The 26370-nt window shown below is 37.6% G+C and overlaps 1 protein-coding gene and 1 pseudogene across 3 annotated transcripts in view; one reads left to right on the top strand and one right to left on the bottom strand.

Moving 5' to 3' along the window:
- The window catches only part of LOC112810684 (uncharacterized), a 90188-nt gene that overhangs the window by 39850 nt on the left and 23968 nt on the right, over positions 1-26370 (top strand). Inside the window, exons 1-3 of one of the 3 annotated variants that reach the window (XM_025854457.2) lie at positions 10467-10741; positions 12123-12173; positions 24977-25065. The exons of 1 other annotated variant lie outside the window; for it this stretch is intronic. Coding sequence is in view for 1 of the 2 variants with exons in the window: in XM_025854456.2 (XP_025710241.1) it covers positions 25057-25065 (9 nt within the window). In the remaining variant the exon portion in view is untranslated. Of the gene's footprint in view, positions 1-10466; positions 10742-12122; positions 12174-24976; positions 25066-26370 lie in introns of those variants that run through there. One more of the 3 variants, XM_025854456.2, reaches the window with a different exon arrangement.
- On the bottom strand, positions 23406-24099 carry LOC112810747 (NADH dehydrogenase [ubiquinone] iron-sulfur protein 8, mitochondrial pseudogene; annotated as a pseudogene).

Here is a 26370-nt window from a genome sequence, read left to right as displayed (position 1 = left end):
ATGTTTTTCCATCTTTTTGTGTCTTCTTCAATTTCTTCCATGAGTGTTCTGTAGTTCCTATAGATCCTTTACCTCTTTGGTTAGGCTTATTCTGAGGTATCTTATACTTTTAGGTGTCCATATGTACAATGGAATATTACTCAGCCATCAGAAAAGATGAATACCCAACTTTTACATTCACATGGATGGGACTGGAGGAGATTATGCTAAGTGAAATAAGTCAAGCAGAGAAAGTCAATTATCATATGGTTTCACTTATTTGTGGAACATAAGGAATAGTGTGGAGGACATTAGGAGAAGGAAGGGAAAAATGAAGGGGGGTAATTGGAGGGAGAGATGAACCCTGAGAGACTATGGACTCTGAGAAACAAACTGAGGGTGTTAGAGGGGAGGGGGGCAGGGGGATGGGTTAGCCTGGTGATGGGTATTAAGGAGGGCACGTACTGCATGGAGCACTGGGTGTTATACAAAACAATGAATCGTGGATCACTACATCAAAAACTAATGATGTACTGTATGGTGACTAACATAACATAATAAAATTTAAAAAAAGTGGGGGTGGGGTGGTCAACAAAATTCTAGAAACAATCACCACTTAAGAAACAAAGGGAAATGATTCATTATTGGAAAATCGTTTTTAAGTTGTCAGTGAATTTTAATTGCCATCATGAAAAAATGATATGATGCTGAGGAAGATAGTTCAGATTTCTTAAAAAAAGTTATGAAGACCAGATTTTAACTTCCCCTCTCATAAAACTAACAAACCAACAATAACAAAAAAAACCCCCAAAAACCTAACTTCCAAAAGAATGTGGAATAAGAAAAATCTTCATTTGTAATGGAAATGAGGCATCTACATATCCCATACTTTGAAGACTTTCTAACAAAAATAATACAAATGGGATGAGATAGATATCACCAAGACCTAAGTTAGTACTGCTTCTGACAAAGAAATGAGGCAAACATTAATTGAACACATAATGGTACCAATCACATGTAACAACTCATTAATTCTCAAAAACCACCATCTAAGCAAGGATTTTGTCTCATTTTTAGGTGATAAAACTAAGTAGTGACAGTTTAAGTAACTAGCTCATGGTCATACATAAAAGTGATGGAGCCAGGATTGAAACCCTTTTACCTCCACAAAGTCTGCTTAACCTCTGTACTATTAGAATTAATTAATGGGGACACATAGAATTGTCTTTCTCCCAGGATATGGAAAATGACAGAAGAAAGGGGAATGAGGCAATAAAGAATTGTTTGATATATTTAAGTCTTAACTGATGAAGAAATGTTCTAGAAGGCATAGGAAAAATGGGATCAAGAATAGAAAAGATAGGGGCGCCTGGGTGGCTCAGTTGTTAAGCGTCTGCCTTCAGCTCAGGTCATGATCCCAGGGTCCTGGGATCGAGCCCCGCATCGGGCTCCCTGCTCAGCGGGAAGCCTGCTTCTCCCTCTCCCATTCCCCCTGCTTGTTTCTCTCTCTTGCTGTGTCTCTCTCTGTCAAATAAACAAAATCTTAAAAAAAATAGAAAAGATCATCACTATCTTTGAAAGGAGAAACTCCTCATTTTTTGAGACCAAAGTAAAGAGGTTACAGGGAAAACTATGGATCACAATTTCAAAATTATGCCAAAGCAAGTTACTTTGTGCCCATGAAAACTGTTTATTTTCCTCTGAGAAATTAATTAGCTTATAAATGAAAGACAAGATAAACTATGTAATGAATTTTGTTAATTTTATATCCTAATTTGTTTTTCCTTTGAAAGTCAGATTCAAATTTAAAGCTTAATTCTAAATTAACTTATTTCTTCTGTATATTCTAATTGCAGTTTTCTCCTGGTCTTACTAATTTTTATTTTTTTCCTGACTGATTTCTATCCACTTAAGGTTTTTCATCCTATTGTTGAGATTATTGACCTACTTTCTCTGTAGTGCAGAATAAAATAGTAAAACAAACCCACATTATTTAAAACTCACTTGGTACTTGATCATTTCTTCCTGGAAGAGAGTAGAATCCTGAAATGGCCAAGGTGGGTGATGGGTGAAAAGAAACCATGAAAAATCAGGCTTACTTAGTAGCTCCAGACAAGTCATACTAGAAATCTCCAGTTAAACAAGGTCAAGCACCTTGTAGGGGAACAATCTTAAGATTCATCAAAAGCCAAGAATAACCACAGTTTGGAGGCATCAATATATACAAGCATGACAAAAGCCTATGGAGCTTCAATGTGAATTTTAAAAACTATTTTAAGATTAGAAATATAGGGGCGCCTGGGTGGCTCAGTCGTTAAGCGTCTGCCTTCAGCTCAGGTCATGATCCCAGGGTTCTGGGAATGAGCCCCACATCAGGCTCCCTGCTCCACGGGAAGCCTGCTTCTCTCTCTTCCACTCTCCCTGATTGTGTTCCCTCTCTCTCTGTCTCTCTCTCTCTGTCAAATAGATAAATAAAATCTTAAAAAAAATTAGAAATATAATTCACAAGGTATTTTTAAATAACATCCCATACTTTTTTTTAATACATCTATCCAATCTCAAACTTAGAGAAAAGTTGAAAATTTAGTGCAAAGAACTTTTTTCCCTGAACGATTCGAGAGTAAATTGCTGACCTAATGTCACATCACCCCTGAAGATGCTAGGTATTTCCTACAAACAAAGACATGTCCCTATGTAACTGCAATACAATGATCAGAATCAAGAAATTAACATTAAGGGGCACCTGGATGGCTCAGTTGGTTAAGCATCTGCTTTCGGCTCAGGTCATGATCCTGGAGTCCTGGTATCAAGCCCCGTGTCGGGCTCCCTGCTCAGTGGGGAATCTGCTTCTCCCCTTACCCTCTCCCCCTGCCCTTCCCCCTGCTTGTGCAAATCTTAAAAAAAGAAATTAAGATTAATACATTACTACCATCTAGATTAGATCCCATCCAAGTTTTACCAAGTGTGCCAGTGTCATTTACACTAAAGGATCCAGTTCAGAATCACACACTGTGTTGAAATGTCCTGTCTCTTTAATCTCCTTTAGTCTGAAACAGTTTTTGTCTTGCCCTTTTATAATCTTGACACTTTTGATGACTGTAAGTCAGTCTTTGGTGAATGTCTCTCTAATTTGGTTTTCTTTGATGTTTCCTCATGATCAGGTTATGCATTTTGAAAGGAATGCCAACAGAAATTGATGCTGCATTCTTCCCAGGGCATATCAGGGGACACATGATGACTTGCCCCATTACTGGTGATATTCTTTTTTTTTTCTTTTTAAGATTTATTTATTTGAGAGAGCGAGAATGAGAGAGAGAGAGAGTACATGAGAGGGGGGAGGATTAGAGGGAGAAGCAGACTCCTTGCTGAGCGGGGAGCCCGATACGGGACTCAATTCCGGGACTCCAGGATCATGACCTGAGCTGAAGGCAGCCGCTTAACCGACTGAGCCACCCAGGCGCCCCCTGGTGATATTCTTTTAATCAATTAATAAGGTATGTCTGCCAGCCTTCTCCACTACAAAATTATTCTTTTCCCCTTTGTAACTAGTAAGGATTTTATGGGAGGGGTAATCTGAGATGATATAAATGTCCCATCCTTCAGGCAAAATTTCAATTTATATTTTGAATTGATTTTATATTTTTGAATTTGTATTTTTCAAAATATAATTTTGAAATTATATTTTTGAATTTATATCAGCATGGACTTGTGATTTCCTATTTCATTAAAAGCTTATAATCTATTACTGTTATTATTTATATTAGTATTAGGTTTGTCCCAGATTTGTTAAGTGGAAACCCCTTCAATCCGACTTCTGTGTCCTTTTTTTTTTTTTTTAAGATTTTATTCATTTGAGAGAGAGAGAGAGAGCATCAGCAGGGGGAGGGACAGAAGGAGAGGGAGAATTTCCAGCAGACCCCACACCCAGTGCAGAGCCCGATGCGGGGCTTGATCCCAGGACCCCAAGATCATGACCTGAGCTGCCAGACGGTTAACTGACTGAGTCATCCAGTCACCCTCTGTGGCCTTTTAATAACCAGTCCCTATCGTTCCCTTATTTTCACATACAAGATGTTCTAGGTTCATCTTGTATTTGCTCTGCCCCAAGACTGGAATCAATCATCTTAAAAGAACCCTGGTTCCTATTAGTGAGGAAAATGGTATTTGGAGGCCATGATCTGGGTACTAGCATGCTTATTGCTACTGCAGTGTCACTGTTCCCAGGCCCACTTAGAAGTGGACAGATCTAATGAATATAAATACACATAGATTGAATACACACATTTATATCTATACTTATTTTTATATCTATGTATCTATAATGAAAATAAGTTTGCACGAATACAATTCTAATCTAAAACCACTGAGTTCATTCTAGTTGTAGCCCTTTTCATATGTGTAACTCCTTTCCCTGACAAAGAAATGTTCATTTTATTATCCTTAAATATATAGTTCTGTGTATACAAAACATATTTGATTAATCTTCCTGGAAGAAATCAATACCCCATTGTCACTGCCACACTCTCCCTGGACAGATACTCCTCACAGTTCTGCAGGGCCATCATGGCTTTACTGATGTGTATGCCTACCTTGCTTAGTTCCACCTAATGGCTTTAGGATTAAATTGTTAGAAAGAGAAAGAAAAGTAAAGACTCTTTCCCACCTAGGTCAGAGAGATGTGATGTGAAAAGGACTAAACCCGCTGTTGCTGGCTTTTTAAAGATGGAGGGAGAGGGCCATGAGCTAAGGCAGGTGGCAGCCTCTAGGCTGGTAACAGTTCTCAACTTATAGCTAACAAGAAAATGAAGATCTCAGATCTACAGACATAAGTAAATTTTGCCAATAACCCAAATAAGCAGGAAACAGATTCTCCCCTAAAGCCTCCAGAAAATAACACAGCCCTGCAGATAATTTTAGTGTGATGAGACCCATACTGGACTTCTGACCTACAAAACTGTAAGATAATAAATTTTTGTTTTTTTCAAGTCATGAAATTTGTGGGAATTGGTCACTGCAGCAGGGGAAGACTAATACAATGGTCATTTAATTTTCAACAAAGGACCAAAGACTTCTACTGTTGAAAATACCATTTGTAACAAAATGATATTGAAAAAAAATTGATATCTACATAAGAAAAAAAAAATCTCAACCCCTATCTAACACCATGAACAAAAATTATTTCAAAATAAGTCTTAGACCTAATATAAAAAACTGCAATTATAAAGCTTTCAGAAAAAAACATAGGTAACTATTTAAATATTTTTCAAACTTGGCAGCAGGTAAGTTTCATAAGTCACACAAAGCAGTAACTATAAAAAAAATTGATATGTTAAATATTATAAAAAAGTCTTTTGCTCATCAAAAGACACTATTAAAAAATGACCAGGAAATCCAAAGGCTAGGAGAAATATTCACAAAACATTTGTCCGATAGAGGACGGATATCTAGGCTATATTAGATTTTATATAACTCAACAGTGAAAATATGATCAATTAAAAATGGACAGAAAATTTGAGAAGAAATGTTCAAATGGCTAATAAGTACATAAAAAATGGTCAATATCAACAGTCATTAGGGAAATGTCAGTTAAAACCACTATGAGACACTACAGAACACAATATGAGATACATATCCAGAATGATAGCACTAAATGTTGGTGAAAATGTAGGGAAACTGGAACTCTCATACGTTGTTGGGAGTGTAAAATGGTACAACTATTTTGGATAAAGTTCTGGCAGAAACTTATAAAACTGAACTTACACCTATACACTGCATCCAAACAATTCTGCTTCTAGGTGTTTATCCAAAAGATATGAAAAAATACATTCATAAAAAGACATATCCAAGAATGTTTATAAATGCATTATAATAGCAAAATACATGGAAATATCCCAGAAGCCCATCAAGAGGAGAATGGATAAAGAAACTGTGATTAGCCATACAATGGAATCCAACTCTGTAATAAGAACTATTTAGATACACCATAAACACACACACATATCATACATGGATGAATCTTAAACAACATTATCCTGGAAACTGACTGGGAAGGAGCCTGAGGGAATTTTCTAGTGTGATGATATTTTCTTTGATAGGATTTTGGTTTGTACAGTGTATGTATTTGTCAACATTCTTCAAATGATAAATTTAAGGTAAGTGTGGTTCACTGTTTATAAATCTTACCTTAAAAACTACCAAAATGTTGGGGCACCTGGGTGGCTCAGTCATTAAGCATCTGCCTTCAGCTCAGGTCATGATCCCAGGGTCCTGGGATCGAGCCCCGCATCGGGCTCCCTGCTCGGCGGGAAGCCTGCTTCTCCCTTTCTCACTCCCCCTGCTTGTGTTCCCTCTCTCGCTGTCTCTCTCCTGTCAAATAAATAAAATCTTAAAAAAAAAAAACTAACAAAATGTTGAACTTTAATTAGTAATATGCATGCTAAAGTGTTTAGGAGTAAAATATACTGATGTCTGCAACTTACTTTGAAATACATAAAAAAAAGGACCAATTTATGGATGAATACATGGCTGGATAGTTAATTATTTGATAAATATAGCAAAGTATTAATTGAAGTATCTAGATGGTGAATACATGGGTATACAATGAATCTTTTAGTTTTCTGTTTGGAAATTTTCATAAGAAAATGTTGGTGAAAATATAAAAAAAAACAACTATCAACCCATAATTCTGTATTCAGTGAAAATATCTTCTTAAAAATGAGGGGATTTTAGTTCTCTTCCCGTAAGCAGCCTGAGGTGATCTCTGAAAATGGTTACCTATTCACTCAACCCAGAAAACCCCACAAAATCATGCAAATCAAGAGTTCAAATCTTCATGTTGATATTAAAAACACTGGCGAAACTGCCCAAGCCATCAAGGGTGTGCATATCTGAAAAGCCACCAAGTCTCTAAAGGATGTCACTTTACAGAAGCAACATGTGCCATTCTGTCACTACAATGGTGGAGTTGGTAGGTATACCTAGGCCAAACAGTGGGGTTGGACAGAGTGCTGAATTATTATTGTACATGCTTAAAAATGCCGAGAATAATGTTGTACTGAAGGATTTAAATGTAGCTTCTCTGGTCATCAAGCACATCTGGTGAACAAAGTCCCCAAGATGCAGCACAGAACTTACAGAGCTCTGATTAATCCATACGTGAGTTCTCCCTGCCACATTAAGATAATCCTTACTGAGAGGAGATTTTCCTAAACCAGAAGATGAAGTTGCACAGAAGAAAAAGATATCCCAAGAGAAACTGAAGAAACAAAAACTTATGACCTGGGAATAAATTTAGTATAAAATAAATGGAAATAAACGTACACATACATGCACATATGCACATGTGTGCACGCACACACACACATATAACTAAAATATACTACAATGATAGCATTTAAATTAGTAGAAGCAATGACTGGTGTAAAGTATTCTAACATCATTATACTGCTGGGCAGGAAAAATGATAAATTTAGACTTTGAAAACTTAAGTATGTCCCACTAAATTAAAGATTAATGCAAATAGAATATATACCTTCCAAAAGAGGAGGACATAAAAGAAAGGAGAGGAGAACAAGCTAAAGAAGGAATAAACGGGAGGGAAATGAAAACATTAAAAAGTTACATAGAGTGTGCCTGGGTGGCTCAGTTGGTTAAGCGACTGCCTTCGGCTCAGGTCATGATCCCAGGGTCCTGGGACAGAGTCCCACATCAGGCTCCCTGCTCAGCGGGGAGCCTGCTTCTCCCTCTGACCCTCTCCCCTCTCATGCTGTTTTTCTCTCTCTCTCTCTCACTCAAATAAATAAATAAATAATAAAATCTTTTTTAAAAAAGTTACATATAACATATATAGTGATGTGATAAAATGGTAGAAATAAATACAAATATGTCAGTAAATGGATAAACAAAATATAATTATATGCTATTGTCAAGATATACATTAAAACAATTATACAGAAAGGCTGAAAATAAGGGAACAGAAAAAACATGATTCAAAATACTAATCAAGGGCGCCTGGGTGGCTCAGTTGGTTAAGCGACTGCCTTCAGCTCAGGTCATGATCCTGGAGTCCCGGGATCGAGTCCCGCATCGGGCTCCTTGCTCAGCAGGGAGTCTGCTTTTCCCTCTGACCCTCTTCCCTCTCGTGCTCTCTGTCTCTCATTCTCTCTCTCTCAAATAAATAAATAAAATCTTTAAAAAAAAACAAAACAAAATACTAATCAAAAGAAAGTTTAAGTAGCTATATTAATATTGGGTAAAATAGTCTTTAAATAAAAGCATTATTATAAAAAGATCAGCACATAATGATGTTTAAATCTCCAAGAATTTATATAAATTCTAAATGAATGTGTTACTAAAAATACATACATTTAAGCCAAAATTAGTGAAATGACAAGGAAAAATAATGTCACAGCCACAATGGGAGATTTTGCATATTTCTTTTAGTAACTGATATTTAAGAGACAAAAATCAGTAATGATTATAGAGGATTTGGACAAAAAATTTACAAACTTTATCTAATGGATACATTTAAAAAGTATACTATGCTAATAACTGCAGAAGACAAATCATTTTTTAGGACATAATGAATATTCAGAAAACTTAGACATATATTAGGCCATAAAGCAAATCTGAAAAAATTTCAATGGACTAATTTCATATAGATCAACTCCACTGCCCATAAAATTATGTTAGATATAAGTCATCAAAGGATAATTAGAAAAAAATCTATATGCTTAAGAAAGATCCTTCCAAATTATTTATGGGTGAAAAAAATCAGCACAAATTTAAAAAGAAGTATTTAAAACTGAATGATGAGACTACTACATACACCAAAATCTGTAGGATGCAGCCAAAGTAGTACATAAAGGAAAAGTTATAACCTTAAGAATTTATAAGTATAAAAATTAACTAAGTACCCAACTTAAAATGTGAGAAAAAATGGCAGAATAAACTGAAAGAAAGCAAAGAAATAATAAAGAATAAAAAATAAAGGGAATAGCAAAAGAGTTATATAGTGAAGAGGATTAAAAAGGCCCCAAATAGGTCTTTGTGTTATACTAAAATTATAACACTATGTTAATTAAGAGCATGTATATATAAGTATATAGTGCAGGGAATAATAAATTGACCAACAGAATTGAATAAAGAGCCCCCAACAGTTCCATATATATATATATAGTAACCTAATTCATGACTGTTGGTAAGATGGGAAAGGATAGTCTTTTTATAATGCGAGACAATTGGTATACACACAAACACACACAAATTGCACCCCACTTTTGTCCTACAGAAAGATGGATTCCAAGAGACTTTATAACAAAAAAATGTGGAAGTCAAAACTATAAAGCTTTAAGAATATAGAAAACTAAAATTATGACCTTAGTATAGAGAATTAAAAAAAATTTTTTTTAGAGAGAGAGCACACACACATTCGCCTGCGCCTGTGTGGGGGAGGGGCAGAGGGAGAGAATGCTCAAGCCAACTCCCCTGGAGCCTGATGAAGGTCTCCTTCCCACAACCCATGAGATCATGGCCTGAGCTGAAACCAAGAGCTTCATTTTCTCTCCATGAGCCAAGGTCAAATCTTCTTATATATAAAGTTATTTAATTATTGTATTAGTCGATGGCCTCTCAACCTTACCCAATAATGTCCCTATAATAGAAGAGAATGGATGCTCACTTTGCGGGGATGTGCCAGAGAAAATAAGCAGTTAAGCTAGGGCTGGCTTTGAAATCATGTTTCCTGACAACGAAAAAACTGCTGATTTTGCGTTCTTCCCCATAACACGTATATTTGATCCAAGAGAAAAATCATGTCTAAATTATTTGCCAGATAAATTGATAACCTTTTTTTCCCGATCAAATTAGTGTCCAAGAAAGAAATAACTTGATCATCCATCGGGAAGACCTCCCACTCTTCTGGCAGTCAAACTCCTACAGACACTCTGAAAAATAAAGGCATGAGAAAAGCACATTTGCGTAACAGATCACCACTCACGCAACCACTCTCAATTATGAACACAAAACAAACCAAAACAGCAGAGGTCCCTTCCTCCGTCAGACAATCCCACAGTTATGTCATAACCAGGCCGCTTCGAGTACGAACCACCTCACACCCAACGGCATGGAGAATCACACCAGGCAGAAATACAACCACACACCCAGCCGCCAAGGGACTCCCAGTCCGCCCGACGACGTCTCCCGTTGTCTCACACACTCCAAAGGGCCTGGCGAGGCACACAGGGGGTCTCTGCGAGTCTGAGGCTCTGTCTGGTCCCCGGCTCAGCTCCAGCTCCACCCCCGCACCTGCCCGCCTGATGGTCCGCGCCACCTTCTCCGGATCTGTAAGACCCTGGGACCACTCAACACTGACAGTCTCAGGCCACAACCCAGCAGCCCGCGCGCCCGACGCCTGCGCACTGAGCGCAGGCGGGCACTCCCAGGAACACCCGCGGCGCGGCCGTTGCGCGAGCGGGTTTTAGCGGCGGAGTGCAGGAACCTCGCGGAAGGTTAGTAAACTGGCAATCCTAGCGTTCCGGCCGGCCAGCCTACAGCCTTCCCGCCGTTGGACTACATTTCCCAGAGCCACCGCTTCCCCAATGCGGCTTCATTTCCGTTTGTTCGCGCGATTTGGGGACATCGCGTGCGGAGGACAGCGTCTGTGGAGGAGCTTGGCCCGGCTCCGGCTGGGCGGGCGAACCCGAAATCGGGGCTTGGACCCCGGGCGCCAAATCCTGGATTCTGAACCGCGCCTTTTGTCTTGGTGAGGATGTCCGGGATGCCGGGGCGGAAGCGTCGCTGGAATTGCGTGTGTGACAGTCTCCTGCCGTTTTGTGTTGTGAGACAGCCTGCCTGTTATTGGTGTGGGCGAATGGACGTGTGCAACTGTGGTTTTGTATGTAAGCTTTTGTGTGAGGGTGAGTTGTGACTCTCAGAGTGTAGTAATACGGCTGTGACCATGTGTTTGTGACCGCGTGCTTAACTGGGAATGTGCCTATGTGACAGTGTGATTGTGTGTGTACCTCGTATGTGACTGGGGGTTTGCTTGTGACTGTGAGCTGTGCGACAGTGCTGTTGTGACAGGGTGTTTGGATGTACTTGGGTCACTTTGAGGTTGTGTATGCGACTGTGTATCGTGTGTATTACTGAAGTTTGTCTGTGACTTTGAGGTGTTATGAGAGTGTTGCTGTGACACGGTGTTTGTGACCACTTGTTTTTTTGACCTGGTACTTGGTTGTGTTTTTCTGATTGGATGGCTGTGTGTATGCCATATGTGTGACTGTTGGGACTCTGATCCGCTTCATGACTGTGTGAAGAGAGTAAAAGTGCTGCTGTGAGAGAGTGTTTTTGGCTATGTGTATCCCTGACAGAGTGCTTGGATGTGCTTGAGTGATTGTGTGTATGCTCTGTTTATGATTGAATTTTGTTTAAGATAAAAGGTGGTCTGAGGTGTAATATTAATTTGGTGATTGTGACTCTGGCTGTGTGACCATGGAAATGTGTGTGACTTTGTCTAGTCATCTGTATATTTTATAGTCTGTGATCTTATGGGAGTTTAGTGAACTACAGAGATAAAATTGGGTTTTTGTATTTTGGGGGTTCATTCTGGGACTGAGGCTGCCTGTGTGTCATGAGTCCCATGTGGCTTTGTCCTCACAGAACTTGACTTCTTTCTTTTCTGACCTCAGTGATCTCCCTTCACACATGGCCTGTATTGCTTCATTTCTGTATCCATTCTTAGTTCACACTGGGATTGTAGACATAGGTTTCCTTTTGGCTTCCAGATGTCCTCTCACCTTACAGCCTTAAGAATGTTGAATGTAGAAAGGTGACAGGAAGGAAAGAAGTCAGAAGTTTGAGCCCCTGAATGAGGGCTGTGAGTACCTGTAGTACTTCACTGCAGGGCTTTGTCTCCAATGGACAATTTTGAATCCAGCAGTAAATTCTGGCCCAAGACAGCTGTGGTCTTGGACCTTCTTTCTGAAACAAAGTGCAGAACTGTTCTACTCTCCTTCTGACTTTCCTCCTGGGTAAATGAGGGGTAGATTGGGGGGCTGGGTGGGTAAGAGCATGTGTTCTAATTTAGAGTATATCCTAAAAAAGGTCTACTATCTCATGATTCCATTTTCTTTTCCTGAGAGTAGAGCCCAGAGGAGGAAAAAATGGCTGTTATACATTCAAAAGCAAAGTCCAAGGTGAGTGGATGTTTCCTCTGTTTCCCCAATATGCCTTTAGTTTTTCAGGATGTAGGATCTTTGTTTTCTCTTTGAAATTTCCTATTTAAGCTTTCTCAAATGATGGAGGTGGCAAGACAATTTTCTGTAGATTGGGAGCAGGGAATATGTGCAGTTAATTGTGATAGATACTTCCCAACAGTGGTTAAATTGAGGAAGAATGGATTTGAGACTCATAAAATTAAAACGGAGATGATATTGTGTTATTTCTGACACAGCAGCATTCTTTTTTAACTTTTCCTGTTTGGTAATTTTTTTAAGACAGAGAGGAAGGGTGGGGTGGGGAGGGAGGGGGAGAGGGAGAGAGAGAATCTTAAGCAGGCTCCATGCCCAGCGCAGAGCTTGAGGTGGGGCTTAAACTCATGATCCTGAGATCATGACCTGAGCTGAGATCTGACATTTAACCAACTAAGCCGCTCCAGGTGCCCCTGTTTGGTAATTTTCAAACATACACAAAAGTATAATGAGCCATCATAGGCACAACTCTAAAGTTACCACTTGCCAATCTTATTTATTCTGCCTTCAGTTTGAATTCCTTCCTAATTTTCCTTTTGATTTTCTCTTTTGACTTATGGTTTATTTAGAAATACGTTATTTAGTTTTCAGGTATTATGAGGATCTTCCAGAGATCTTTTTGTTACTGATTTCTAATTTCATTCCATTGTGTTCAGAGAATATACTTTTTATGACTTGAATTCTTTAGAATTTATTAAGAGTAGTTTTGTGACCCAAAATGTGTGGTCTATCTTAGTAAATGTTTGGTGTGCACTTGAAAAGACTGGATTCTGCTATTGTTGGGTGGAGAGTTCCATAAATGTCAGCTAGGTAACGTAGGTGTGTAGTATTGTTGAAATCCTCTGTACCTTTACTGATTTTCTGTCTGTTGCATTTATTTCTTTCTCGTAATTTCTGTAAGTTTCTCCTTCATGTATTTTGAAGCTCTGTTATTAGATACATAAAAGTTTCGGGTAATACATCCTGTTGGTGAATTGATCCCTTTATCATTATGAAATGGTCTTTATCCCTGGTAGTACTGATGCTCTGAGCATCTACTTTGTCTGATATTTTTTTTTAAAGGTTTTATTTATTTATTTATTTGAGAGAGAGAGAAACAGCATGAGAGGGGAGAGGGTCAGAGGGAGAAGCAGACTTCCCGATGTGAGACTCGATCCCAGGACTCCGGGATCATGACCTGAGCCGAAGGCAGTCACGCAACCAACTGAGCCACCCAGGCACCCTACTTTGTCTCATATTTAATGTTGCCATTCCAGCTTTCTTTTCATTTGTGTTATCATGAAATATCTTTTTCTATCCTTTTATTTTTAACCAATTATGTACTGTTGTTGGAGTGCATTTCTTGTTGGCTGCATTTAGTTGGATCTTGTGTTTTTATCCCATTTGACAATTTCTGTCTTATAATTAAGTATTTATAGAATTTATATTTAGTATGATCATTTATGTGGTTTGGGTCAAAACCATCATCTTGTCCCATCTGTTCCCTATTCCCTTTTCCTTCTTTTCTGCCTTCTTTTGAATTGGGAGAGAGAGTTTCAAACTAACAATACTAATATTTTTACTATCTGAATACAGAAAAACAAGACTTCAATAGGATATGACCTACAGTTAGGCTCATTTGTTTCATCTTGCTTTCTAATTTTAGTGATTGTTTTTCCCCCACTTTGATTTAATTTTATTTTAAAATTATATAAAATATTTATTTATCTCCAAAGTCAAAACTATAGAACAAGGTGAATTCAGAGAAGGCCAGTGTTCATTCCTGTCCCTTCAGCCTATTTCCTTTTTCTCTGTATAGATAATAACTACCTGTACTTTTCTTCTTTTCATTTTTCTTTTAAATTATGTTTGTGTGTATGTGTTTGTATGTATACGCATGTACACTTACATGTATACATGTATTTTTTACATCTCCATTCCTAACTAAAAGAGAGTATTCTGTGTACACTACACTACACCTTTTTTTCCCTCACATGTTTAATGTATCGTGGAAATCATTCTTAGCAGCCTACAGACATTATTCTTACTCTGTTTTATAATTATGTTGTGTGGGTGTAAGAGTTTATTCACCTAGTCTTCTGTGAGTGGGCATTTGGGTTTTTTACCCCCAGTATTTTGCCATTATATAATATAGCAATCAAAACAGTGTATATGGTTTCTATTTGTAGATGTTTATCTTTGGGGCAAATTTCTAGAGGTGGCTACTTTAGTTTATTTTAATGTTTCTCATATAAATTCTACCTGAATCACAACTCTTGAGTAATAATAAAATGGGTGTGTTTCCTTATTTTTCCCCTTCCCCATCTTTTTCTCCATTACCCAAGTTAAAAAAAAAAAGATCTTAGAGTTTATCTTTTTATTGTTAAATATTCTTTTTTCTCAGAATTTATTGAGACTTTTTTTAACCATTGCATGTCCTTTTTTTAAATTTCACAAAGCTATTATTTCCTTGTTTTCTCATATCAAAGTAGTGCATGTTTGTTGGTATGACTTAGAAAATACAAAAAAAAAAAAAAGATGGAGAAAATAACAGTTACTCAAAAAACCTCCTTAGACTGAATCATGGTTCATATTTGGAATCTATCTTTCAAGTCTTTTTTTTTTAACTTCTTATAGAAAAATTCAAACATGTATGAAACTAAAAAGTATAATGCTTCCCCATGTACCCTACCCATCCCTAAGCTTCAACAAATATCAATTTATAACTAAACATGTTTCATCTATAGATCCACTACTCCCTCTCCCCACCAAAAAAATGGATTATTTTGAAGTAAATTCCAGATATGTATTTCATCCACAAATATTTTAATATGTGTATCTGAAGATAAGAACTTTTTACTTATAAAACTTAGCCATGGGGCCCCTGGGTGTTTTAGTCGGCTAAATGTCTGACTCTTGGTTTCAGCTCAGGTCATGATCTTGTGGTCATGGGATTGAGCCCAGTGTCTGGCTCTGAGCTCAGTGTGGAGTCTGCTTCAGATTTGCTCTCCCTCTCCCCACTGCTCGCGTGCACTCTCTCTCTCTCAAATAAATCAATCAAATCTTAAAAAAAAAAAAATAACCACAATATCATTATTAAAAAACCCACCTTTAATATTTTCTTAATGTTATGAAATAGCAAGTCAGTGTTCACATTTCTCCCATTGTCCATAAATATTTGTTAGAATTAAGATCCAAACAGTGTCGATTTAGTGTAATAGTGTGATATATTTCTTAATCTTTCTTTCTCTTTTCTTGCAGTTTATTTGTTCCAGAAACAGTTTTCTTCAGAGTTACCTGTATTCTGGATTTTGTTGATTGTATATGTGTGGTGTCATTTTACATATTCCTGTAATTCTTCTAAACTGGTATTTAATTCTAGAGGCTTGATCAGGTTCAGGTTTTTTTGTGGTTTTGCTTGTTTGCTTTGCACTAATCTTTCATACATAATGGTGTGTGCTGTATAACATTTGGTTGTTTTCTTTTATGTGATATTAGCAGCCATTGGTTATCTTGACTTGGAATTTATTATTTTATCAGAGTTACAAAATGATTTTCTAGTTCTCTTATTTCTTATGCAATTATTAGTTGGAATACTTCTGTAAAGGGAACCATCCTTTCATCAGTGTCTTAGTTACTCTGAAGTATAGCACATGTAAAAAAAAATAGAATAAAAGCTTGCTTTTACTCATTATTTTTCAGCATCTTCCAAAGTTTATCCTAAGTTATCCTTTTAAATTATTATCATGTACTTGAAGATTTAAATATATTTGATACATTTCAGTCCATAGCAGTTACTGTTCTTATTAATACTCAGATTGTTCATCTTTGATCTGTGGGATTCTCTTTACTCCTTCTGATTTGGCTTGGATTCTGTGGCCCTGGTACTTGAAGTGGGTGAAGCCTTTTGTCTGGTACTCTGTTGGCAGTGAAATGATTCCCTACATCTGTGCTGATCCATCTGACCCTCTCTAGGTACTGTTCCATGAGGGAACATAGAACTGTGGGGGAGCCAGTGCTTTCTTTGGGTTAGCCTCTTTTTGTACTAAGTGATTAGTAAGTGATTAAAACCTTGACTCTTTCATTTTGGCTTGTTGTCTTAGTTTTTCTGACAACTGATAGTTCAGCTCTTTTCAGCTCATTTTGTGTGGTATTCTTGACAGTTGGGTGTGGTATCAGTTTTGTCAAGGTACTTGATAGTGTTGTATATAAATCCTCTCTATCATTACTGCCATTTTTATCTACTTGTTTTGTTAGTTGCTGAGAGAAAGATGTTAAAATTTCCAAATCTGATTGTGGATTTGTCTGTTTCTTCCTTTAGTTCTTTTAGTTTTTGCTTCATATATTTTGGTGCTTTGTTGTTAAATCTCTACACATTTAGGATTTCTGTGTCTTCTTGGTGAATTTATCCTCTTTGTCTCTTGTACTAGTCTTTGTCTTGATCTCTGTTTTGTTTTGTATTAATAGAAGTACATAGGCTTTCTTTTGCTTAGTATTTGTATGGGTATATCTTCCTCCACCATTTTACATTCTTCTTTGTTTTTTAAGTTTTTATTTAAATTCCAGTTAGTTAACATACAGTGTATTAGTTTCAGGTGTACAATATAGTGATTCAACACTTCCATACAACACCTGATGCTCATTTTGGCAAGTGCCCTCCTTAATCCCATCACCTATTTTATCAGTCTCCCCACCCACCTCACTTCTGGTAGCCATCAGTTTGTTCTTTAGAGTTAAGAGTCTCTTTCTTGGTTTGCCTCCCTCTTTTTGTTCCCCTTTGTTTGTTTTGTATCTTAAAATCCACATATGAGTGAAATCATATGGTATTTTTCTTTCTCTGACTGACTTATTTCGCTTAGGACAATACTCTCTAGCTCCATCCATGTTGTTGCAGTCTTTTTGTGGCTGATTAGTATTCCGTTGTGTATATATACCACATCTTTATCCATTCATCAGTTGGTGGATACTTGGGCTATTTCCATAATTTGGCTGTTGTTGGTAATGCTGTTATAAAATATCAGGGTACATGTATCCCTTTGAATTAGTATTTTTGTGTTCTTTGGGTAAATACCTAGTAGTGCAATTGCAAAAGTCATAGGGTAGTTCTATTTTTAACTTTCTGAGGAACCTCTCAACTGTTTTCCAGAGTGGCTACACACTAGTTTGCATTCCCACCAACAGTGCACAAGGGTTCCCCTTTAACCACATCATAGCCACCATCTGTTGATTCTAGTATTGTTGATGTTAGCCATTCTGACAGGTATGAGGTGATATGTCATTGTAGTTTTGATTTGTATTTCCCTGATGATCAGTGATAATTGAGCATCTTTTCATGTGTCTCTTGTCTTATATTAATACAGGTACACAGGTTTTCTTATGCTTAGTATTTGTATGGTAATCTTCCTCCACAACTTTACCTATCTGTGTCTTTATATTTAAAGTACATTTCTTGTAAAGAACATGTAGTTGAAACTTACTTTTTTTTTTTTTGTCTTGACATTGCCTTTTAATTGGAATGGTTGGACTATTTACCTTTAAAGGGATTACCATTTAGTTTAATCCCTGCTGTGGACAGGAGCTCCCCAAGTATCTGTTAAGGAGTGCTTGACACATTTTACAGTTAGTTCATTTAAATTTCCTTGTGTCTTTAGCTCTGTGATGAATTTGAAGGAAACTATGATTTTTTTAATCTTATCTGAAGTATTTTTGGTTGTTAAGATGGGCACAATTATATATTGAACTTTCCACATCTGGAAGAAATAGAATTTTTAATGAAATGTTTATTGAATATCTATATCATTGATTCTTTGTAGGGGCAATGGTTCTCCCTAGAGGATGTTTTAGAAATACATCTGTGTGCTTTTGAATGTTAAAGTAACTCAGTTGAGGGTGAGGTCTTCTATCTATTGAAGGACTGAAGTGATGGATCTTGATTATAGGGTAGATGATTTTTCTATAAAGGGATAGACAGTAAATACTAAGATTTCTGGGCCAGATGGTCTCTGTTGGTTATTTGACTCTGCCACTGTAGTGTGAAAGTAGGCAAAGATAATTTATAAACAATTGAGTGTAGATGCGTTCAAATAAAGCTTTATTTACAAAAATAGTTGGTGGGCAGTAGCTTGCTAACTTCTAATCTAGATGCTCTGCAGTACACAGCAAATAATTGTTCTATGACCTGCAAAATGAAGACCATACCTGGGGAAAAAATGTGTTTGTAATAATCTGGGTCTAGAACTTCTCACATAAAGCATTATTTTTGCATGATTTTTACAAACTGCTGAATTTATCTATTTTAATATTACTGTGTGGTTTTACTCTTAGTCTTCCAGGAATGCTTGAGAATGATTGAGAAAATACTGTACTTTTATTCAGAAATTTACTGTGACTTTTAAAGTCACAGCCCTGACAGTAACACTGCTTGTGATATTTTCCTTACCAGTAGGTAAGGAAATCTTCTCCGTTTGTAGGGGAAACGTATCTACGTATCTACGTTTGTAGATAGTGAATTTCATTGAGTCTGTACATACCCAAACACATCACACACACACACACACACACACACACACACACAGATACATACCTAACACATATATAGACTTTATTTCAAAATGTCAAATATAAGTAAAAGTTGTCAACAATACTTAGTTGAAGACTTCTGGGAAAGATGCCGAGTAGGAGGACCCTAAGCTCACCTCATCTCATGGATACAAACTAGATAACACCCACATCAGTGTAAATAACCTAGAAAATGACCTGAAGACTGGCAGAACAGATTCTCCACAGCTAAATGTAAGGAATAGGTCACATTGAAGAGGGTGGGAGGGTAGGGATTCAGTTGGGAGTTAAATGGACCCACAGGACTGTCTACGGAGGGAGGGATTCTGCAGGCATGTAGAGGGGAAAACAAACAGATCCCCACACCAAGCACCGCAGGCATGGGAGCCCGTACCAGGAGATGAATCCCCTTAGTATTTGGCTACCGCCCCTTCCCCTCCCTCCACTCACTCTTGTGCAGGTGTGTAATCTCTCTCTAAAATAAATAAAATCTTTTTTTTTTAAGATTTTATTTATCTATTTGACAGAGAGTGAGAGAGGGAATGTGAGCAGGGGGAGTGGGAGAGGGAGAAGCAGGCTCCCTGCTGAGCAGGGAGCCCAATGCGGGGCTCGATCCCAGGACCCTGGGATCATGACCTGAGCCAAAGGCAGACGCTTAACCAACTAAGCCACCTAGGCGCCTCAATCTTTTTTGAAAAGCAGTTATCATGCAAATGGAAGTGAAAAGAACACTGGGGTAGTAATACTTAATAGGACAAAGTAGACATTAAAACAACAAATACTGTAACAAGAGACAAAGGACACTAATGATAAAAGGAACAATCCAACAGGAATCTATACCGGTTATAAATACTTATGCACCAAACTTGGGGACACCCAAATACATAAAGCAGCTAATAACAAACATAAAGGAAAAGGAAGTAATTGATAGTAAAACAGTAATAGGAGACTTTACCATCCCACTTAAATCAATAGATCATCCAAAAGAAAATCAACAAGGAAACAGTGGCTTTGAAAGACACATTGGAACAGATGGATCAAATGATATATTCAGAACATTCCATCCTAAAACAGCAGAATATACTTCTTTTCAAGTGCACAAGGAGTATTCTCCAGAATAGATCACATACTAGGCCTGAAAACAAGTCTCAACAAATTAAAAAGATTGAAGTCATACCATACAGTTTTTCTAACCACAATGCTATTAAACTAGATATCAACCATAGGAAAAAAATCTGGAAATACCACAAATATGTGGAGATTAGATAACATGCTACTAAACAATGGATGGGTCAAGTAAGAAATCAAAGAGGAAATAAAAAAACACATGGGGACAAATGAAAATGAAAATACAATGATCCAAAATCTTTGTGATGCAGCAAAAGCTGTTCTAAGAGGGAAGTTTATAGCAATACAGGCCTAACTCAAGAACAAGAAAAATCTTAAATAAAAAACCTAAAGTTACAGTTAACACTAGCTAACTAACACAACAGCTAGAAAAAGAACAAACAAAGTCAGTAGAAGGAAGGAAATAATAAAGATTAGAGCACAAATAAATGAAGTAGAAACTAAAAAAATCAGTAGAACAGATCAGTGAAACTAGAAGCTGGTTCTTTGAAAAGATCAACAAAACTAATAAACATTTAGACTCATCAGAAAGAAAAAAAAGAAGACTCAACAAAATCAGAAATGAAAGAGGAGAAATAACTGACACCATAGAAATACAAAGAAGTGTAAGAGAATATTATGAAAACTTATATGCCAACAAATTGGACAACCTAGAAGAAATTGAGAAATTCCTAGAAACATAAAACCTCCCAAAACTGAATTAGGAAGAAACAAAATTTGAATAGACCCAATTACTAGCAATGAAATTGAATCAGTAATCAAAAAACTCCCAACAAACAAAAGTCCAGGACCAGATGGCTTCACAGGTAAATTCTACCAAACATTTAAAGAAGAGTTAATACCTGTTCTTAAACTTCCCCAAAACACAGACGAGGAAGGAAAACTTCCAAATTCATTCTATGAGGCCAGCATTAACCCTGATACGAAAACCAGATAAAGACACCATAAAAAAAAAAAAAAGAGAACTCCAGGCTCATATTTCTGTTCAACATAGATGTAAAATTCAACAAAATACTAGCAAACTGGATCCAACAATACATTAAAAAAATCATTCACCATGATCAAGTGGGATTTATTCCTGGGATTCAAGCATTGTTCAATATTCACAAATTAATCAGTGTCATACATCAGATCAATAAGACCAAGGATAAACACTATATAATCATTTCAGTAGACGCAGAAAAAGCATCTGACAAAATACAACACCCATTCATGATAAAAACCCTCAACAAAGTAGGGTTAGAGGGAACAATACTTAACATAATAAAGGCCAAACATGAAAAACCCACACCTAACATCATACTCAATGGCAAAAACTGGGAGCTTTTCCCCTGAGATCAGGGATAAGACAAGGATGTTCGCTCTCATCACTTTCATTCATCATAGTACTGGATGTCCTAGCCAAAGCAGTCAGACAACAAAAAGAAATAAAAGACATCCAAATTGGCAAGGAAGAAGTAAAACTTTCACTATTTACAGATGACATGGTATATATAGAAAACCTGGAACACTCCACCAAAAAACTACTAGAACTGATAAATGAGTTTAGTAAAGTCACAGGATACAAAATCAATATACAGAAATCTGTTGCATTTCTGTACACTAATAATGAAGCAGCAGAAAAGGAAGAAAACAGTCCCATTTACAGTTGCACCAAAATGAATAAAATATCTAGGAAAAAACTTCACTGAGGAGGTGACAGATCTGTGCTCTGAAAACTTAAAATTGTTGAAAGAAATTGAAGATAACAAAGATGAAAAGATATTCCATGCTCATGAATTGGAAGCACAAATATTGTTAAGATGTCCATACTGTCCAGAGCAATCCACAGATTTTTTAAAAAGATTTATTTGAGAGAGTCCATGAGCCAGAGGGGGGCAGAGAGAGAGGGAGAGAGAGAATCCTTAAGCAGACTCCCCACTGAGCATGGTGCCTGATTTGGGGCTCCACCCAGGACCTTAGATCATGACCTGAGCCGAAATCAAGAGTTGTACACTCAGTCGACTGAGCCACCCACCCAACTGGGCCACCCAGCCACCCAGCGTCCCCAATCTACAGATTTAATGCAATCCCTATCAAAATACCAACAGCATTTTTCACAGAACTAGAGCAGATAATCCTCAGATTTATAAGGAACCACAAAAGACCTCCATTAGCCAAAGCAATCTTGAGAAAGAAGAACAAAGCTGGAGGTATCACAATTCTGGATTTCAATATATACTACAAAGCTGTAGTAATCTACATAGTGTGGTACTGGCAGAAAAACAGACATATCAGTGGAACAGAATTGAGGGCCCAGATATAAACCCATGATTATATGGTCAATTAGTCTTTGACAAAGGAGGCAAGAATATGCAATGGAAAAAGTCTCTTCAACAAATGGTGCTTGGAAAATTGCACAGCTGTATACAAAAGAATGAAACTGGACCACTGCCTTATATCATACACAAAAATTTAAAAATCAGTTAAGAACCTAAATGTGAGACCTGAAACCATAAAAATTACAGAAGAGAGCACAGACAATAATTACTCTGACATCAGCCATAGCAACACATTTTTAAATGTTTCCTGAGACAGGGGAAACAAAAGGCAAAATAAAATATTGAGATTACTTCAAAATAAAAAGCTTCTGCACAGCTAAGGAAACACCAAAACTAAAAGACAGTCTACTGAATATGAGAAGATATTTGCAAATGACATCTGATAAAGGGTTAGTATCCGAAATGTATAAAGAACTTAAACTTAATTCAACAGAAAAACTGAATAGTCTGATTAAAAAATGGTCATAAGACATGAACAGACATTTCTCTGAAGACTTACAGATGGCGAACAGACACATGAAAAGATGCTCATCATCAGGGAAATGCAAATCAAAACCACACTGAGGTATCACCTCACACCTGTCAGAATGGCTAAAATCAAAAACACAAGAAACAAGTGTTGGCAAGGATGTGGAGAAAAAGGAACCCTTGTGCACTGTTGGTGGGAATGCAAACTGGTGCAGCCACTTTGGAAAACAGTATGGAGGTTCCTTAAAAAGTTACAAATAGAACTACCCTACAACCCAGACTCTTAATCTTAGGAAACAAACTGAGGGTTGCTGGAGGGGAGGGGGGTCGGGGGTGGGGTGGCTGAGTGATGGACATTGGGGAGGGTATGTGTTGTGAGAGCTGGGTGTTGTCTTACAGACCTATACCCCTGAAACAAATAATACATTATATGTTAATTAAAAAAAAAAAAAGAACTACCCTACGATCCAGCAATTGCAAAACTGGGTATTTACCCAAAGAATACCAAAACACTAATTTAAAGGGTTACATGTACTCCTATATTTATAGCAGCATTATTTACAATAGCCAGGATACTACCATATTATCCAGTAATTCCACTACTGGTATTTAGCCAAAGAATATGAAAACACTAATTTGACAAGATATATGCACCCCTAGGTTTATTTTTTTATTTTTTTATTTTTTTAATTTTTTTTGGGAGGGCAGAGCTTTTTTATTGGGCGGCAGGGGCCGCGGGCCAGCCGGACGGGGGGGGGCGTCAGCGGTACAGGTAGTCGGCCTAGATGTTGGCGGCGATCTCGGCCTCCCACTTGTCTCCGTTGCTGAGCAGCTTCTCCTTGTTGTACAGGAGCTCCTCGTGCGTCTCGGTGGAGAACTCGAAGTTGGGGCCGATGGCGTCCACGGGGCAGGCCTCCTGGCAGAAGCCGCAGTAGATGCACTTGGTCATGTCAGTGTCGTAGCGGGTGGTCCGGCGGCTGCCATCGGCCCGCGGCTCGGCCTCAATGGTGATGGCCTGGGCAGGGCAGACAGCCTCACAGAGCTTACAGGCGATGCAGCGCTCCTCTCCCGATGGATACTGGCGCAGCGCATGCTCTCCCCGAAAGTGAGGGCTCAGTGGGCCCTTCTCGAATGGGTAGTTGATGGTGGCAGGTTCCCGGAACAGGTAGCTCAGGGTCATGCCCAGGCCTCGGATGAGCTCAGTCCACAGCAGGGTCTGAGCCGCCCTGTCGGTCACCGCCTTCATGTCCATCGAGGGTTCCCGCATGTTCACGAACTTGTAGGTCGCTGCCACTGTGCAGCTGTGGAGGCTCCGGCCAGTGGGATGCCCTGCACGTGCAGCCTGGGCCAGGGCCCGAAGCAGTGCTGGGGTAGTCAGGCAGCGCATCTTGAAGCGCTCTCGCTCCTTCCCTTGCTGAGCCACCCCTAGGTTTATTGCAGCATTATTAATAATAGCCAAATTATGGAAACAGCCCAAGTGTCCATTGATAGATGAATGGATAAAGAAGAGGTGGTATATGTACATACTTATAAAATGGAATATTACTCAGCCATTAGGAAAGAATGAAATATTGCCATTTACAACAACATGGATGGATTTAGAGTATAATGCTAAATGAAATTAGAGAAGGGCAAATACTGTATGATTTCACTCATGTGGAATTTAAGAAACAAAACGAAGAAAAGAGACAAACCAAGAAAGAGGCTCTTAACTATAGAGAACAAACTGTTGGTTATTAGAGGGGAGGTGGGTGGGATTATATGTGAAATAGGTGAAGGGGATTAAGAGTACACTTACCATGATGAGCACTGAGTAATACATAGGTTTAATCAGTATATTATACACTTGAAACTAATATAACACTGTATGTTAACTATACTGTAATTAAAATTTAAAAAATAGAACTTAAAAAAATGCTTACCTGAATATTGTCATCTTAAAAATCTGAATTTTTGTAAATAGTTGTAAGCATAAGTGTTTAATTAGTTGTGTCTTTTAATTTGTGTAACAGTTGGTCCTTATCTCTATTTTGGGCATAATGTATATAAATGTGTCATATTATCTGTATATTTTATTTCAGAAATGATAGAGAAATTGTTGTAAATATTATCTTTTTGTATATAGAGAGCATTGAGTTTGATCAGGGTAATAACCACCACCTGTATTTCCCCACACAGTGTCTTTTGGTGATGGGAGCAAGAGTCAGAAGAGGAGAGCAAGAAAGACAATTCTAACTTACTTATTTGGAACTTTGCAAAAATCATGGTCTCATGGTTCTGTTTTCTTCTCTCCAGCTCTGCCTTTTTCAGGCTCTGTGCTTCTCTAAGCTAGGAACCCAAAGGAGGATTGATCATTTCTTGCAGCGCTAAAAACCATGGCTCAGGTAAATTGGTGTTTTTTTGTGCTCTAGTCACCTTTTTTTAAAGATTTTATTTATTTATTTGACAGAGACACAGCAAGAACAGGAACACAAGCAGGGGGAGTGGGAGAGGGAGAAGCAGGCTTCCCACTGAACAGGGAGCCTGATGGGGGGCTCGATCCCAGGACCCTGGGATCATGACCTGAGCAAAAGGCAGACACTTAATGACTGAGCCACCCAGGCGCCCCTTTAGTCACTTTTTTACAGAGTATGTGTATGTTTGCATTCCTTATTTCTGAAATTTCCTTCCTAACTGATCCCACTCAAGAATGTGCTCCCCAGCATTTCATTCTTTTAAGTGATAAGAGTCTTCCCTAAGTTTGTCTTTCTAATTTAACCTAACGTAATTATTCAAAAATACTCTGAGCATCTCTGACTAGGAGCACTGATATGACAAAAGCAGATTCCCTGATTTTATAAGTTAGAGAAGTTTGTTAAATCGCACCACACATGAGAAAACTGAACTTTTCTTTAGACCTCAGTTTCCTGGTTAGACAATATTATTAGTTTTGACTGGACTCAGTCTGCATACCTGGCAAGAGCTTATGTTTTGTGAGCTTTTAAGATTGATTAGGAACATGATTAGAGACTGAGAGAGATAAGGGATCTTCCCTAGGAATCCATAATTAACATAAAGCAATAATATAGATAATTTTGAGAGTCAACATTATGAGTTAATCTTGTATGCATAAGTTTAGATATATCCTTTTTATCTTTTTGTTTCTTAGAACAAGGAAAAGGTATATTTATAAGTGATAAATAGTAACAAGAAAGATCATCATTCACATGCAAAAGTTGTTGAAAATTATAAACTCCCAAAAGTGAGAAATGCTTATGAGATTTTTATGTAACCTAAAATGCTCAAATATGCACACTTAGTAAGTCAGACATATTCATTATAATGGAGCTATTTTGCAGCCTATTAAAAATATATACTAAATTATTGGTGAGGAAAATGCTTATGATATATTCTGATATGATGAACTGAGATTTCAATCGATTCTTTAATTTTATACAAATCTTATAAGGTACAGATTTTATAAGAATTTGCAGAAAAACTTCCCCAGTTATTATTCTTATTTCTTAGAGAATAAGAGGAACTTGCATTTATTGAGAATGTGTAATATACAAGATACAAGCATAATTAAAGAGTGAATATGAGTATTGTACAGGTTGCCTCTGTGTGCTTTTTCTTTTAATTGGGACATTGCATCTTCTTTAAGTTCCAGACTTATCTGTATAATGAAATGTTCTATATACAGGAAATAT

Source organism: Callorhinus ursinus, unplaced genomic scaffold (genome assembly GCF_003265705.2).
Source record: "Callorhinus ursinus isolate GAN/ISIS: 27379988/994484 unplaced genomic scaffold, GSC_fseal_2.0 scaffold61, whole genome shotgun sequence".
Taxonomy (NCBI): domain Eukaryota; kingdom Metazoa; phylum Chordata; class Mammalia; order Carnivora; family Otariidae; genus Callorhinus; species Callorhinus ursinus.
Note: the sequence above shows the minus strand (reverse complement) of the source record. Positions and strands in the feature narration are given on the sequence as shown.